At 42.9% G+C, this 17,771-nt stretch overlaps 1 protein-coding gene across 4 annotated transcripts in view; it reads right to left on the bottom strand.

Moving 5' to 3' along the window:
• The window catches only part of CADPS2 (calcium dependent secretion activator 2), a 283,863-nt gene extending 268,312 nt beyond the window's left edge, over positions 1–15,551 (bottom strand). For all 4 annotated transcript variants that reach the window (XM_075274223.1, XM_075274224.1, XM_075274225.1 and 1 more), the window contains exon 1: positions 15,133–15,551. In XM_075274223.1, the coding sequence (XP_075130324.1) occupies positions 15,133–15,456 (324 nt within the window). In that variant the 5' untranslated portion in view covers positions 15,457–15,551. The remainder of the gene's footprint in view (positions 1–15,132) is intronic.
• Between the last annotated feature and the right edge of the window lie 2,220 nt (positions 15,552–17,771).

Below are 17,771 nucleotides of genomic sequence, written 5' to 3'. Positions count from 1 at the left end.
TATTTTAAAACGGGCAGGGGGTTTAAAATTAGATTAGCGGTGTCTGAATAGCCTTTTTAAAGGCTACTCACGCATACGTGGGGCTCTATCAGCATAAATTTGCTGATAGAGCCCCTTTAAGTCCAATTAATTAAAGCTAATAGGAGATAGTTCGGCATTCCCAATGGCCCTCATCTTCTAATTAACCCTGAGGGCTTCTTCATAGGGACATAAAAACTTTAAAAAAAAAAAAAAAAAAAACCCTCCAGTAAGGAGCACAGTTCCTCAGGATGCATCCAGAGATAGGAAATCTGATCTTTGGTGTGATGAGGTGTAACCCTTTTTTTCTATCTAAGGATGGGTAGGCTCCTCACAGTGGTACGGTCATGAGCATGAATAAACTACAAATTTTAAAGAAGTTGTCAGCTTTGTAGACAAGATTGATATGGATAACATTGTTTCTGGGCTTACCTTAGTCAACAACAAGTAATTCCCTAATCCATGGATACAGTTGTAAAAAGTCTATGTGCTGCTATGGCAGCCTGTCCATAGCATCGTAAAGATGGTCGCTGTGTCCTTTAGTATATTGGTCCCCAACCTTTTTTGTACTATGGACCGGCTTCAAGCAAGACCACTTTTCCATGACCTTCAGGTCGGGATGGTGGAGGGGTGGGGCTTTAGTCATATAGGGGCGGGGTTATGTGCAGGCTCCATAGTGTAGATGGGAAGGCTCTTCACTGGGCCAGGTAAGCATGACACGAGCATCTGAGCAGACATAGCGAATCGCTAGACACCTGGGCTGTATATTTCACGCTAAGTCACGTTGCAAGCAGCTACAGGACGCCGCGCTACCTGATAGTTTACACATTACCATAGCAACTTGGCCTCGTGCAAAGTATCCAGATAGCCACCATACCCCGAGGACCAGCAAAATAACCTAAATGGCCCAATCCTGATCCGCGGACCGGTGGTTGGGGACCCCTGCTCTAGTATGTAGGCACATATAGAGAACATACAAAGCTTTCCTGTATTTATGTTTCATGTGCTAGTGCTAAATGTTTTCAGCGCCTGCATAGCCGAGACCACAGCTGCCATCTTGCAGACGGTATGGATGAGCAATGTATTAATATCAGTACCCACAGTCCCGAAGGAGCCCCTGTCCTTGTAGTTTAAGCTAAGCTGTAATGTAATTATGGGCTTCTTATGCAATTACACAGCAGTACAACACAATGGCATTTCTCCAATTTATCTAGAAAGCGAACATCCTCTTTAATACCTTTCATATGTTACCAGTACTCAGTAAGTGATATTAAATTCTCCTCAAAAAAGAAATCTTTTCATAAACTCTATTTTAATATAGACATTTCTGTGTAGGTTTTGTAGATATAATTATCTGAAAGTTTTGTGAACCATGTCAAAATAAGCTAAAACAGGGACACATGTTCTATACACAAATTCCACATAATATGCAGTATACATAATCTGCTCAATTATATGCTCATCAACTGCTTATCAACTAATCTGCTCAATTATGTAGGTGTGCAAATAACCAAGACAGAAACTAAACATTGCAATTCCGCAAGTGAAGCAATAGTGAGATGTTTATTCACACAGGAGCATGTACGGTTAAAAACCCCCCAAAAAACTGAAGAATCGAACAAAAAAAAAAAAAAGCTTTGTAGACTGTTTCACTAATTTTCATTGCTGCCTCATTCATTTTCATTACAGATAAACTCGTGAATTTGTATGCAAAATTAAGAGAATTTCTAACTTAGGCAGCCATCCGTGTCAAGTATATTTTAGACTATAGACTATTTTCTATGCAAACTGTTGCTATCCATCACTTCAATCAAAGTAGTGCTTTTGTAGGGTGATATATAAACAGCTTTATAACTTATTGTCAAAGTGACAACAAAATAACCACCCCTTTCTTTTGGGCTATCAAGGGAGGAAATACTTTGGGCCCCTTTCAATATTTCTTAATTCATTGATGAAGAGTATTAAAGGGGTTGTCCCATCACAAGGATCCTATCTATACTGCTTGTTAATGTGGATGTAAGACTTTTCCTAAATACATTGCTTCAGCAAAACTGCTTTGTTTGTCCACTATATTACTTTATTCATTTCTCTGTTGACACATCCCTTGACTTCTGGTCAAAAGTCTAGTGATGTATCTGTTGCTCTCAGGGGGGAGGGAGGAGGGGCTAAGTGCAGGGGAGCGAGCCTGGAGGGGGGGGGGGGGAGGGGAGGGGCTGCCAATCCAGACCCGGCATCCGCTGTAATAGAGAGGCAGATGCCGGGGAGTGTAGACGCCGACACAGGTGCCTGCAACATCGCTATGCTTCTGCCCTGCATGAAGCCAGCAGCGGCAGGAGCAATGCTACTATTCCGGAGGGGAGGGCGGGGGGGAGAAACAGAATAGCAGCATCGCTCCTGCCGCTGCTGGCTTCATGCAGGGCAGGAGCGTAGCGATGTTGCAGGCACCTGTGTCGGCGTCTACACTCCCCGGCATCCGCCTCTCTATTACAGCGGATGCCGGGTCTGTATTGCATTGTGAAGGCTGTACGTCCAATGCCTAGCTGCATCGGCAGCGCACACGCAGGGCCAGCGGCATAGAAGCGATGACTTCTCGCCGCTGGCTTTGCATATGTAACCCCGCCCACCAATGACGCAACAAAGCCGGAAGAAAGAAGAATTTACAGCATCGAAGACTGGTGAGTATGCGACGTGGAAATACCCCTTTAAGCGCACTGTCAGCTTTGCTGGTATGCGCCTGAGTACCAGAGATATTGTGCTGTTAGCATATCTCTTTACTGTTAGAAGAATGGGCCTTACAGCCTCGTCTCATTGCTAAATTGTGAGGAACGCCCGCCCCCCTCCTCCCCCGACAGTACTCTTCAATAAACAGAGAGCACCCAAACACTTTCATCAGCACCAGCCAGATGGACTAGTGCTGAAGTTGAGGCAGAAGTTGTCACCCCAGAAACTGGTTTAAGAAAAAAAGCACTCCAAAAACTGCAATTAAACCACAACCTACAACAAAAGTTACATAGCGGATAAAAACCAGTAGGGATGATCAGGAGACTGAACGTCCAAGCAAAAAAAAAAAAAAAAAAAGTCCAAAAGTTAACATCAGAGCCTAAATCAGGAAACAAGTGGATCTCCAGCAACAAGCCAAATTAAATATAAAGCAGTCAAGCCACACTATGCACAACCAAATAGCAGGCACCTGGTTGAGGAGGAAAAGAATTTAAATACGCCTCCTTGTCTGCTAACTGAATAAATCTCGAAAAATCCTTAATGGTCCATTCACACAGAGTTTTTTGGTGTGGATTTTGGTGCTGAATCCGTGTCAGAATCCACGTGGGATAAAAGCCTCCCCATAGAGTTCTAAGGGTTCTACTAGCTTTTTTTTTTTCCCGCTAGCAGATTTTTTGTTAGCAGAAAAAAAAAAAAAAAAGCTTCCTTCAGGCAGATTCTGCCTGCAAAAACCAACGCAGTCAATGGGAGGCGGAAAATGCACGTAGAATTGGCAAAAATCCATGTGGAATTGGAAAATTTCCTAATTCCTGAAGCAGATTTTTTCCTCGCCAAAAAAATCTGTGTGAATGGACCCTTACACTGCAAAAACTTTACAGGTTGGCATGGTAACCTTAAAGCAACAACTGCTAAACAGATTCCCAATAATGCCATCCTACCAGGATTCCTGATATGTGAATAAGCAAAACCAAAATTCTGCACATGGTGTGATATATATAGAGGGCGTGGAAATTAAAAAGGAGAGTTTCCTAAAATAATCATTCATTATTTGAAATTAAGGTAAGATATGCAGTCAATGGTGTTCGCCAACATGTAGAGCAATATTAGAGAATTCCTTAAAGGGGTATTCCCATGTACATAATTATTTTTAAATTTGTAGATAATTAAAAGTTAAACATTTTTGCAAATATAAGTAATTAAATATTTTGCAGAGTTTTAAAGGTATTCTCTAAATATCTTGTGGTCACAGTCTTGTGATCTTGATCGATTGCAAGTGGATACGACCATGAATGTAGAACCTTTCTAAGGTCAGAAAGTCAGCTGCGATTTCCTTATTGTGGCTGGGATATCTTCTCATACATGTAATGTCCCTGTCTGATAACCAAGCTACAATAAGAAAATCATAGCTGGGTTTTTGACAAGTCCCAGACCATAGAAAGTTTCTGCATTTGTGGTCGTATCCATTGGTAGCCAATCAAGACAATACTGTTACTACTAAGATGGTTAGAGGAAATCTTTAAAACGCTGCAGAATTTTTAAATTACTAATATTTGCAAAACTGTTTAACTTTTAATTATCTACAAATATAGATCTGATTATGTTTATGGGAATACCCATTTAAGGCTAACGACTCACATTGTGGAGCATAATCAGCATAATGTACAAAAAGAAAAAAAAAAAATAGCTTTTCCCCAGTGTGGGGCTTTAGCCTTAGAGAACCTTTCACCACATACACCCAATAAGCGCTGCCCCACCGGTTCCAGCAGAGTTGGAATTTTTTCTCTAACCCTCATCAATCCTTAGCAACAAGCGCAGGTAGTTTTGGTGACTGCTGTGCTATTTAGGCTCTGTAATGTCAGAAGGGAAGTGTCAGGCAGGGGTTGTGATTTAGAGCTCCAATTGGAACCAGCCAGTATCAGAGCTCAGAATCACAACCCTTGCCTGCCATGTAGCATATAAGGCACCAGGCCCCGGCCTCAACCTTCCCACAACTTATTTTAAGAAGAAAAACTTGACACAAAACAATAAGGAAAAAAAAAAGCATTCCTAAATGTATAGCACTGTCCAGATATATAAATCCAAGGCATTACACCCAAGCAATTAACAGAAAAGAGAAAAAGGTTTCTATAGTTACATCCACATCATCAGCTTCCCAGTGTCTCTTCCTGACTCTTCTGTATAGGGTTACACTATACCATAAAAACTGAACGTGCCATCACGATTTAGGCATGTAAAGGGATTAACAACTAATGTGTGTCACTTTCACTATATTGATAAATATTTTAAAGTTCTTAATTTTTTAATTTTCTGGAGTAAGTTATTTTATTACTGTTGTATAGCAGATAAGGCAAAATATATCCGAATTCCCTGTAATGCAACACAGTTTTCAAAGGTTACAATATAACAATTCGGGAACTGCATTACATGCGCCAGTTTTCTGGCATAAAATAAAAATTCTGGTACAATTGTGCAAAGATTTCATATTTTAATTTTTCAACTGTTTTCAAAAATAGTTAAAAAGGGAGTGGACCTCCTACAGCCCAATAGATTTACAACTGAAACAGCTATGAGCTGGTGTAGGTTTGCTCTTCTTGTATAAAGACAGCTGAACGATGTGCCAAATCTATAAAGAGCCTTGCACCTCTTAATAAATGTAATAATTTAAGACTGGTGAAAAAAAAACTTGCTATCAATAATATATTACTGGAATTCTTGTGCCCTTAACACCTGACAATACTCTAACTAGCAATTACATATAAAAGTCTAATTTCCCTTGAATAAGGAGGATGTAACATGTCCCTGTGGGGAAATCATGATTTATCATGGGTTTTTTTCCTGCTCTTCTTTATAGCCACCAGCAGGAGAAACAGCTTTATTACTAACACAAACTATATCTGAGTAAAACAGGCCACCAATTTCCTTAAAATTGAAATAGGCTATTTACTACAGCTGAAATGTAAAAATGATTTATTTTTTTTTAGGAAGTTTAATATGGCAGTAAGGATTACGATTTCAGCAATATCAAAATGTGACTGTTGTAGTTCATAACATAAAAACAGCATGCTCTTATAGCGATCACTTGAAGATCTACAGCATTTAGCCATAAGCAGCCTTCAGTATAGGCTATAAGAAAATAGAGCCCAATGCCTAGTACATAGGGAGGGGGACATGGGAGTCTGGCTACTTTGTCTACTAGGTAGAAGTGGCAAATCATACATTCCAGTAAAAACTATTTCATTGATGCTCGCTCTTCCCCTTGCATCACTCTGGAAGCTGTTGGTGGATGGGGCAACATGTGCAGCACCGCTCGTGGCACTGCAATTCCCAGGAACCACTGACATGTAGTGGACAAGGAGTCTGTACGTCTCCAATTACTTGAATAGGAGCGGCCCATTCCATCTACTAGCACAGGGGTAGGGAACCTCAGCTCTCCAGCCGCTGTGAAACTACAACTCCTAACATGCTCCATTCACTTCCATAGGAGTTCCAAATATGAATGCTGGGAGTTGTAGTTTTGCAACAGCTGGAGAGCCAAGGTTCCCTGCAGCTTCTGGCACCCGGTGGTTGCTAGAACAGCTGATCTGTGTGGGCTCAGGGTGTCAGACCCCAACAAATCATAAATATGAAAAGCCAGATTAAGACTGGATAAACCCTTTAAGTCACAACTATTTTTTATTGGCCAATAAGTACTTCATAAGGGTGACATTTAATATTCCATACAATGTACTGGAAAATGAGTTGGAATCTGAAAAAAACTGCAACTGCACCATCTTCATATGGGTTTTCTTTTTACAGCATTCATTGTGCAGCAAAGACGACATCTTACCTACATTCTGTGGGTCAGCACGATCAGGTTGATACCAAATGTATATAGTTTTTGTTGTTTTAATACCTTTACAAAAATCCAAACCTTTAACAATGCAGGGTAGTTTGTACGTTAAATCTCAGCGACTTTTTTCATATTTTCTCTCCCAGTCTTCCAAAACTCAACTTTTTTTATTTATCTTTCTCACAAAAATGTTATGTGAGGACTTATTCTTTGCGTGTGGAGATGTACTCTCATTTACAGTGATTTTGGAGTACATATGTTTTGATTAGCTTTTTTTTTTTTTTTTTTTTTTTTTTTAATTGTTTATTGAATAGATTTTATCAACAAAGAACACAACAAGACAGATAAACCAGTATCGATCTAAAAACCACACAAATAAGGCAATATTACAAATAAGAGAGTAAAACAAGAACAGGCTAACAAATCAGGGAGAAGCATATCACAGATACAGTAAGAAAAAAAACAAAAAAAAACCACCACCAAAAGACAGACAAAACAAGACAAGAAAAGAAAACAAGGGTGTAAGAACGGAGAAGGAAAACTGGGAGATTCCAGTAGGCAGCATATCACAAAGACTGAGTGGCCCACAACGTGTCCCAGAGATTCCATATAGCATGTGACTGCTCCTCTTGTTATTAAGCACAACTCTCAGATATTCCAGAGACCGCACATTCCTGATCCTACAGTATAATTCCTCGAGAGATGGGGGGGGGGGGGTGTTTATGGCGCCAGTGCTTAGCAATCAAACACCTAGCAGAGGTAAGAAGAAATAAAAAGAGGCGGAGGGCAGGCTTGCACAATTTAACAGGAGGGTGATGAAGGTGATAAGTCCTAGGGGAAAGGGGGAAACAGACTCTCATTACCCAATCCACGAGGTCCTGGGCCTGACACCAAAAGGGCACAAGGGAGGGACAGGACCAAAACAGGTGGGAAATATGTGCAGGACGGGCACCACAATACCAGCAACAATCTGGAATAGACCTATCAAAGGAATGGAGAAGAGCTGGCGTGTGGTACCAATGCATCAACATTTTGAAAAAGTTTTCCTTGTGGACAACACAACTCAAGGTCTTAGACGCCCTATTCCAGATAAGGGACCAGGCAGAACTGCAGATGGTCTGCCCCAAATAGGTCAGAATAAAGTCATGTGTAATGTGTAAAGTCCTGACATCCACCATACAGAATCAGTAGGCTCACAACAAAAATGTTTAAATTGCATGTTAAATGATAAGTCGACAAAATTAAATATAAGTACACCAAACCAGATTTTTATTTTTAATCTGGAATGCAGTTCCAAAAAGTGAAAGCAGGGAGCTGAAAGTTTTGTTCTTTTACCAGTCTCCATTCTTAACTCTATACATCTGCCGTATTGTTTATACACCTGCTGTCTCATTCAGGTGACTGCTAGTGAATAGACAACAACAACAAAAAATACATCAATGTGATATTATAAACCAACACAATATGCCTACAGGGCAAAACTCAAATTACAATACTAAGGAACTGAGTGCACATTTATGTAAACACATTGGAGGCAATATTCAGAATTATACTACTGAAGTCATAAGAAATTACACAGGGGTAAAATCACCCTGCCAAAATTATTTTTCTAATCCAAAGTGGAGCCATGGGAGAACATACCTTATACAAAAGAATGCAAAACTACAGTCTTATAATATAAGTTTTGTGTTTATGGAAGGGCTCAAAAAAATAAATAAGTAACTGGCACTTTGTTTTACTATGTTCACATCTGCAAAAATACAAGCAGTATAAGAAACTTCTGGCGGTGCCCACTATCTTCCGTCATGTTTGTTTACCTTTGTAATAGAAGATAAAGTCCTACAAGCACCACTTTATCTTTTGTTACAAAAGTAAAGAAGCATGATGGAAGATGGCATCTGTCATGTTGTTTACATTAGTGTCAATGGGAATAGACACATATTCTGGGTCCATTCTCTGCAACAATTTAATGTCCTTTGCTGTCATCCTATGACGGAAGAAAGCAATAGACATCAACAATGGTAGTGTGAATGTCACCTTACAAAATAAGAATGTCCAAAATAACAAACCATGCGGATTTCAACTATAATTTAATCACACAAAACATATCAATATACTGGTTAGATGACTATACAGCTGCACTGTGAATAGTAAGAGTTTTATAGCTTACCCGGGTGCCAAACTTGACATTCAGTACCTCTGTGACATGTTCAATTCACATCAATGCAAGTGACACAAGATAATAAATTCTGTTGCACAGTTGCTGTCAGAAGTGTATTTATCATACCAGGTGGCATAAATCTTTGTCACATATGATGTTCTCTCGTCCAGGAGAGAAGGAAACATCCAAATAATCTCTCAACAGAGAATACTGCTGTAGCTGTCAAGTTATGTGACTAAGTATCTTAAGGAAACAGCAACAAATCAGACATTGATCTATTGGCCTATCTTTATTATAGATAACCAATATCAGATTGACAAGGGCCAACGCCCCTACTGATGAGCTAGTAGAGCACTGTAGAGGTGAAAGCAGATGTCTTTATATACTCCATAGTGTCTGTGCTGCTCAAATTCCATTCACTATTTTTGTCTCTTTTTTCATAGCAGAAAGATCTGCTGCAGACTTTGCTTTATGCTGACTGGCTGGTGCACCTGTGTTAGACATCCTGTCTTTTCTTCACAGTTATCAATCCGTGTGTTATCCGTGCCATTTTCACTGACCCAGAGACTGCACACAGTCATGTGCAGTAGGCCTTAGGCTTGTGATGGCGAACCTATGGCATGCGTGCCAGAGGGGTTCACTTAGAGCCTTCTCTGTTGGCACATATGCTGTTGTCCCATCCAGGCTCCCTGATTGCTCACTAATTGGGAATCCGTACACGACTCCACGTTAGCGAGTGAACGCTTCTTTCATCGGAATGTGCAAATGTCAGTGTAGGTTGCAGGTTCGTTGTGTGCACATATACTACTGTGTATAGGCCCACTGTGGAGCATGTAATACTGTGTTAGGGGCCTCTGTGGAGCACATTGTACTGTGTAGGGGGGTCACTGTGGAGCACATTGTACTGCGTGGGGGCCCTTGACTATTTATATCACACAGTATCTGTTTTATAGAAGACATGTGATATTAGTACAGGCTGTAATAACATTGCATGGTCAAAATAAAACAGATCCTGTGTGATGAAAATAGTGAAGATCAATTGCTTCAAAAGTATAAAAGTGCCAAATACAAACTTTTACCTTTCAGCATAGAGTTGTTTGTATTATTGTAGGCTCTGTAAAGCCCCATTCACATGACTGTATTTTGCAGGTCTGCAACTGTTTGCAATCGTGGATGAGCACAGTAGTAAGGTTAAATTGCCGTGTTGGTACTTTGCGATAACTTAGTGGGTTCTGGATTGCAGTTTGGGCACCTGGTCTCTAAAAGGTTCGCCATCACTGCCTAATGCACGGTTCGCATTAGCGTTCGTCCTCCGTCCGCAAGGAGTCCGCATGAAGACACCCCCCCCCCCCAAAGGAAAACCAACGCTAATGCAAGCGCTGTGCAGTTAAGCACACGGAGCCCATAGATTATAATGGGCTCCGTGTGCTTTGCAAGCACATCACTTGCGATTGCATTCCGTCCGGGGAGGGGGGGGGGGGTCTCCACGCAGACAGAATACAAGCGCTAGTGTGAACCAACCCTTAGGCTTACCAACACTGATGCACAATACCAGCATACCAATAAGGCCCTATTTACATAACTCAATAACACAATTTTTTACCCATTTTACATATAGCCCATGTTATTTTTTAATAGCCGGTCATCTAGTTTGTTTCCTTTCTTTAATGACATTAAAGCAATCCACTTTTTTCTCTGACAGCCGCTGCTCTGATGCAAATCAGTTTTGATGACCATTAACGACTGACCCATTGGGGCACATTCACTAAGCAACTTTATTTGGCTTTTTTTTTGAGGCTTGTTTGCTTGTTGCCCTTCATGACACATTTGTGGCTTTTTTCCCCCCTCACCAATTTTGCTTTTTGGAAGGTGGTGTGGCCAAATAGGAATTTCTTTTCTCACCATATTTATAGCTTAAATTCAAAATGTTGCAAATGTGAATGAAAAAATTACTTTCATTGCTTTACAACAATTGTGTGATTATTGGTGGTAAAGCAAGTTTTACTCTTTCCATCACAGTGAAGTCACTTGCATATTTTTCCCCCAATGTAAAGGGTAAAAATGTAAAGCAATGAAACACCCACGGTAGTCACAAATGTTGTTGGAAGGGGCAAGAGTCTACCACTCTATTTTCAGCTAAGGCTGTGTACTCATAGTATTGCACAAATGCCAGCAGCTAACCCACTGCAAACTATAGTAAGCAGATGGGATTTTTTTTCGGCTGTTTTTTTTTCCCACCACAGGTGGTTCAGCTGGGTCTTATTCACATTGTCCACATTTTGTGACCATGTGTGGTTCATGACTGCAGAGACTGCATGTGGATCTATTTCTTTTAATGGTCGAATGCACAGCTCTGTTAGTCCACCACAAATAAGTAGAGATATTACACTATTTTGGTACATTTCGCAGACCATTAAAACCTATAAAAAATAAAAATCACGGACATCACATTGATGCTATCTGTGTGCTTTCTGGTTTTCACGTACCCAAAGACATTGTAAATCAATAAGCTGGCAGCTAGAGTGCTAAAGGTTTATAACATTGTAACTGATGCAAATTTTAATGATGAAAGTGAAGTCTGAAACACAAATCACTTATTATTTAAGGAGGACCTTTCACCCCCCTACCAACTCAAGTTCTTAGCATATGTTAATGGGCACGGCACCACAGTTTAAATTTTTTCTCTAGCCCTCATCGTTCCTGAGCAACAAGCACAGGTAGTTTTGGTATCTGATATGTCATTTAAGCTCTGTAATGACAAAAGGGTGGTGTCAGGCAGTGAGGAATCCAGAGGCAGCCAATGTCAGAGCTCAGAATCACACCCCTCGCCTGCTCCTGCCCGACACCACCCTCCTGACACTACAGAGACTAGATAGCATATCAGGCACCAAAACTAACAATATTGATTGGAACATTGGAGCTAAAGACAAAGTTCCAACTGTGTCAGAATCAGTGGGGCAGTACCTTTTTATTGGTGTAAAGAGGTAGACTTGTTGGAGGTGGTGAAAGGACCTCTTTTAAAAGTAAAATTGCTTTCTAGACTGTTGTAAAATATAGTACAATTATTTTTTGTATTGATGTTCTAATATTTAAAATAAATATTTATAAATTTATGAAAGAAACAAATCTCACTTTGTTTTATGGGTATGACAATACAGGAGTATAAGCTGTCACTCAGACGGGTCAATAACAGAAGACATCAAATCCATCACTGTAATGGTTGCCCCCCTAGAGATTTTTGCATTTGTAATCAGAGCAAGCAATACACTATTCTTTTTGTAACAAGTTATTGCCTTGATGTGCAAGGTCACTGCAGCCCCAAATTTCAACCTGCTTTCTTCTTATCCTGATTAATCCTGGAACAAAAATGAAATTTTCTATCAATAAAAGCTTCTGTGAGACGTTCCTTCAAGGTACAATATGTCAAAACGAAAAGAAACTAGAAATTAAATTATCCTTGAAGTGTCTGCATAGGAAGGAAAATTAAAAATGTATGCTGTAATGTCAAACCTGATGGAGCTAAAGGCCACAGGTGAATGTTTCTTAATCACTGTTCACACCTTTGGTATTTCGCCAACATCTTCATTATGTGCTTGTTATATACAACAATTACTAATCAGTAGTAAGAGAATTGTGTATGATACTAAATAGAGCATAACCACTAAGATATGGCAAAGTGCAACAGTACAATTGTAAGGATAATCCTTCTATGAAGGAGGATTCCACCCACTTTGCTATTAAATTAGATAAGTGCATAATAGAGATGAGCAAACAGAGAAATGTCCGGAGTTCGATTCGAGTAGCCGCTCAATACTCGACTGTTCGATCGAACATCGAACCCCATTATAGTCTATGGGGAATAAATACTCGTTTAGGGGAAGGGTCACCAAGTCCACTATGACACCCCAGGAAATGATGCCAACACCTCTGGAATGCAACTGGAGCAGCAGGGGAAGCATGTCTGGGGGCATCTAACATGCCCAAGTCACTGTATTACGTCGGGATCCCTGTCAGCTTGCGATATGCAGGAGCTGACTTTTTCTCATAGGAATGCATTGACCAGCGTTGATTGGTCGAATGCCATACAGAGTATAGCATTCGGCCAATCAACGCTGGTTCTGCCGGAGGAGGTGGAGTCTAAGATTGGTCCACAGCAGTCTCCATTCTGGTCCGATCTTAGACTCCGCCTCCTCACAGACGAGTCTCCGGCAGATCCAGCGTTGATTGGCTGAATGCTGTACTCTGTATGGCATTCGGCCAATCAACGCTGGTCAATGAATTCCTATGGGAAAAAGTCAGCTCGTGCATATCACAAGCTGACAGGGATCCCAACCAGATAGAGCCCCAAAGAGCTGGGTGAGTGACATTCCCCCCTAAATAAAGGTAATCCCTAGCTAACCCTGCCTGTACATCTATCCCTGTCTCACATTCACATAGTTCACAGTCTCATATGAACCGGATATTAAATCCACTGTTCGTATAAATTGGAGGTCACCTGAATTAGCCAGCCAATTACTTTTTCAGATTTTTTTTTCAATGCCTATGTTGTCGTAGTTCCTGTCCCACCTCCCCTGTGCAGTTATTGGTGAAAAAAAAGCGCCAGGGAAGGTGGGAGGGGATACGAATTTTTAGTGTGTTTGCCATGTGGTGTTCGACTCGAATCGAACAGCCTGATATCCGATCGAACATGTACTCGATCGAACGCTGTTCGCTCATCTCTAGTGCATAATGCTTGCTGACTGCCAGATGGTTGTTCTAACAACTCTTCTAGCCCTTGCCTCTCCACACCCAATGTCAGAGGTTGGAGAACCCTATTTCTTCCTTATTCAGATGTCCATTCTATGAGGAGGTTTCCTGGCTCCACCATAGACAACACACCCATCAATTCAATTGGCCCTATTGACACAACAGTGAAAAATAGTCATGTGACAGCAGTTTTATTAATGGCCATCACAAGGCCATTTTAAGAACAAAAGGGCAGATTTCGGAAAACTGGCATTAATGCTAGTCTCAATAACCCCTCTTTCGGCAGAGGGAGCCACCTCATTTATGAGCAAGCACACACTTCCACAAAAGTGATGTACACCCTGCACCTGGAGGGGAAATGTACGCCAGCTATGAACTGGTGTACATTTCCCACAGCACCAGATTTCTGCTGTAAATTATATGTCTGATGGGGCTGGTGACTACACTCCCTTTTTGGGAAAGTGATGAGGACATTACAAAGATTAAACCCCCCCCAATCCTCACAATAAACAACAGTTTTTATTGCCTTGTATGCTAGACCACTGGATCTGCACATGGTTGGAAAGAGTGAGATTTATCATGCCTTGCACACTGGCATTCTGATGTATAGGTCATGAAAAAGTGGCAAATTAGTGACCTTTTTTTCACTTTTGCATTGCCCTTGCCACTTTCTTGGAAGGACACATGACTGAGGGCACGGTGATGGGTAGGGCCGTTGAACCCACCACATTTATGATCACCTAGATGTAGATTTTCATCTAGAGCCAGCATCCCACTCCCACAACAGAGAACATGGTGGCCACTGATCACAAGGTAGGCTTTTAATAACAAGGCTACACTGAGACTGTGTGTAGCGTTTCTGGTGAGAGCTGCAGTCCAGAACATTGCAAACAACTCAATGAATTCATTTGGCCTGCAGCTGGGGCTCAATAGTTAAAGTCAATCTGAAGAGCTGCAAATGTTCTGTAGCCCTGGCCTTATGGAGGAAAAGCATATTGTGTACAAGGTGCACCAAAGTCAAGCACCAGTATGAATAAAGCCTTACGACAACAGCCATATACAGTATGAAAAGCACCATTTATACATACAAAAGTGAGATTTGGATACAAACACTGTCAGTGTGCTATGGAGTACATTTATATGCATCATACACTTCCTTCGCTGAACCTTTTGCCAATTTGTCATTTGTTAGGGGTCAAGAGAAGCGGTGGCACCATTAGGATGAATCAGAAGCCAGTGTGTGGGTTTCTAAAGGGCACATACAAATGACAGCTCAATGCAGCAACAAGTACCATCCATCTATAGCAAGGGAGCATCACTGCTCATCTAGACTGTGCCACAGAGCCATGTATATATTATAGCACTGTATATATCATGACATGCACCTACACAGGTGTCCCTTCCACACCACTGAACCATATGGCATGAAGCACCTATAGCTCAGCTATTATAGGAGAACTTCCTTCTATGAGGTCATTACATGGAAGGCTGACAAAGGTGCTAATATATTGGAGAGATGCAGACGTGAATGGCACACGGTTCTATAGACATACATATAAACTAGGATGCAGAGCACATCTCCCCCAGCCATAAGCCGGAGCAGAGCCCCTCACTCCCCACAGGTGGCCGGGCACCAGCACTAGTAAGCACGGCTCACCTTCTGCTGCCTCCTGGTCATGTCTGTGGGCTGCTTAGCGTTGAACGGATAAGCGATGCACCTCATAATGAAGACATAGAGCTGCAAGCGGTTCCTGCGCTCCCGCTCCTCTCTTTGCGCCCGCTCCTGCTCCTCTCTGCCCTCGCTGCTTATGGACGGGCTGGGGCTAGCGGGTCTGGCCAGGGTGGAGCGGGCAGCCGCGTCCCTGGCATCTCGGGGGGCAGCATGCACGGTCCGGTGCGGAGCGGTGACGACCAGCACATCTCTTCTCTCTTCTTCCAGTAACTCATCCGACTCTTCCTCGCTGGAAGACGGATCCAACATCCTCCAGGTGCCAGTGACAGCTCCGCTCGGACTTACTTCCCCTTTCGCTTTCAGATGCCTGCGCTGTCCCCTGTGCACACACCTTTCCGGACACGTTGAGTTACTGAAGACTATTTCCACAAGGAAAGGGGGGCGTGGTTTGGCTCCGTGTCCCGCCTCGTGCGGGGGGCAGCGCTGCTCTCCTCACAAGTTTAGTCAGGGAGCCGCTGTGGTGCACTTGTTGCGCGGCTGTGTAGTAGTGGAGGGGCGGCGGAGGTGTGAGGGGAGCTGCTCCCACACACTGCTCACGGGAGGGACGAGGGACTTCACATGCACGAAACGTAATAGCACGGGGAAATGGCGCTGAGAATACTTACACACGTCTGGTGACTGGACATGGCACACAAGAACATCTGTGACAGTAATGTGGGGAAACGTAATGGAAACCCTTCTCCATTGAAGAATTATCACAGTAGTTTTAGAAGTCTTGTTCGCTCCAAAAGCTAAAAGTGACCCATCAGCAGGGCCGCCATCAGGAATTTTGGGGCCCCATACAGCCTAAGTGTCTGGGCCCCCCCTCCCGCCGCCATTTTAAAACTACTTTAATTTGCGACATACCCATTATGTATTACATTTCCCTTTATTTAGCAGCATTACAAGGCTTAATCAGATTCTATTTGCAGGTACAATCTGCTCCGTGTGACAGCGCCTATCAGGGCCGCCATCAGGAATTTTGGGGCCCCATAAAGCCTAAGTGTCTGCCCCCCCCCCCCCTCCCGCCGCCATTTTAAAACTACTTTAATTTGCGACATACCCATTATGTATTACATTTCCCTTTATTTAGCAGCATTACAAGGCTTAATCAGATTCTATTTGCAGGTACAATCTGCTCCGCGTGACAGCGCCTATAGAGAGCCAACACCATCTATAAGAGCTCTCTTAATAAATCCTCAGGGCTTATTCACATTACATTTTTGGCCTCCCTTGCCGGGATACGTTGGTAACCAGTCAGAATCAGCTGTCAACTTATCCCTGCACGAAGAACTGGCCATTAAAAAAAAAAGGGGGGGCCTGCAGTTCTCCTTGCAGGGATAAGTCGGTAGCTGATTGTGACTGGTTACCAACGTATCCCGGCAAGGGAGGCCAAAAACACAATGTGAACACTCCTTTAAAGTGAAAGTCCCACCCCCAAACAGGCTGCTATGCTAGTAACATAGCCGCCTACATCATTATTAATACAAAGCACACATACCTTTGGAGCTATTGTGTGCTTTGTAGTTCTCCAGCTAAAAACTTATATATTATATATTATTGCCCCAGTTCCCTCTCCGCAGTGCCGCACACCCGATGCCCCAACAATCCCCCTCCCCCCCCCCCGTCCACCTTCTAACATCTTTCCACTGCCCCCTGTACCCATACCTCCCAACTTTTGAAGAACCAAAAGAGGGACAAAATTTGCGCGCCGCGGCAAATTTAGCCAGACCCACTGTTATGTTGACTCCATCCATTCTCATTAATTTTTCATGTGTCCGCACACAGTATAATCCTCCTACAGTCACCCGTACATTATATGTCCCCCCTCTATCTCTCCCCCAGCTTCATATACACCCTTCATCTGCCCCCAGATTCATGTCCCCTCCATCTCTGCCCCCAGATTCATGTCCCATCCATCTCTGTCCTGTTTCATGTCCCTCATCTCTACCCCAGATTCATGCCCTCCATCTCTGCCCCCCAGATTCATGTCCCTCCATCTCTGCCCCCATATTCATGTCCCCTCCATCTCTGCCCCCAGATTCATGTCCCCTCCATCTCTGCCCCCATATTCATGTCCCCTCCATTTCTGCCCCCAGATTCATGTCCCCTCCATCTCTGCCCCCAGATTCATGTCCCCTCCATCTCTGCTCCCATATTCATGTCCCTCCATCTCTGCCCCCATTGTCATGCCGTCCTCTCCATCTCTGCCCCCATATTCATGTCCCCTCCATCTCTGCCCCCATATTCATGTCCCTCCATCTCTGCCCCCATTGTCATGCCGTCCTCTCTCTGCCCCCAGTTTCACGTTCCACATTACACTGACTGACTTACCTTCTCCTTCGTTCCCTCGCAGCTCTCTGCGCGCCTCTCTCTCACTGGCGCACAGTTATACACGCGATGTGACGTCATCACATCGCGTCTACAAGCCAGTAGCGGAGGCGGCGAAGCGAGGAGCTGACACAGGTCAGCTCCTCGCTTCAGCCGCATATGTGACAGCGAGAGAGACGCACAGCGGCGAAGCAAGGAGCTAACCTGTGTCAGCTCGTCGCTTCGCCGCCGGCTACTGGCTTGTAGACGCGATG

The sequence above is a fragment of the Leptodactylus fuscus genome, chromosome 5 (assembly GCF_031893055.1).
Source record: "Leptodactylus fuscus isolate aLepFus1 chromosome 5, aLepFus1.hap2, whole genome shotgun sequence".
NCBI lineage: Eukaryota > Metazoa > Chordata > Amphibia > Anura > Leptodactylidae > Leptodactylus > Leptodactylus fuscus.
This window is presented reverse-complemented; position numbering and strand designations above follow the sequence as displayed.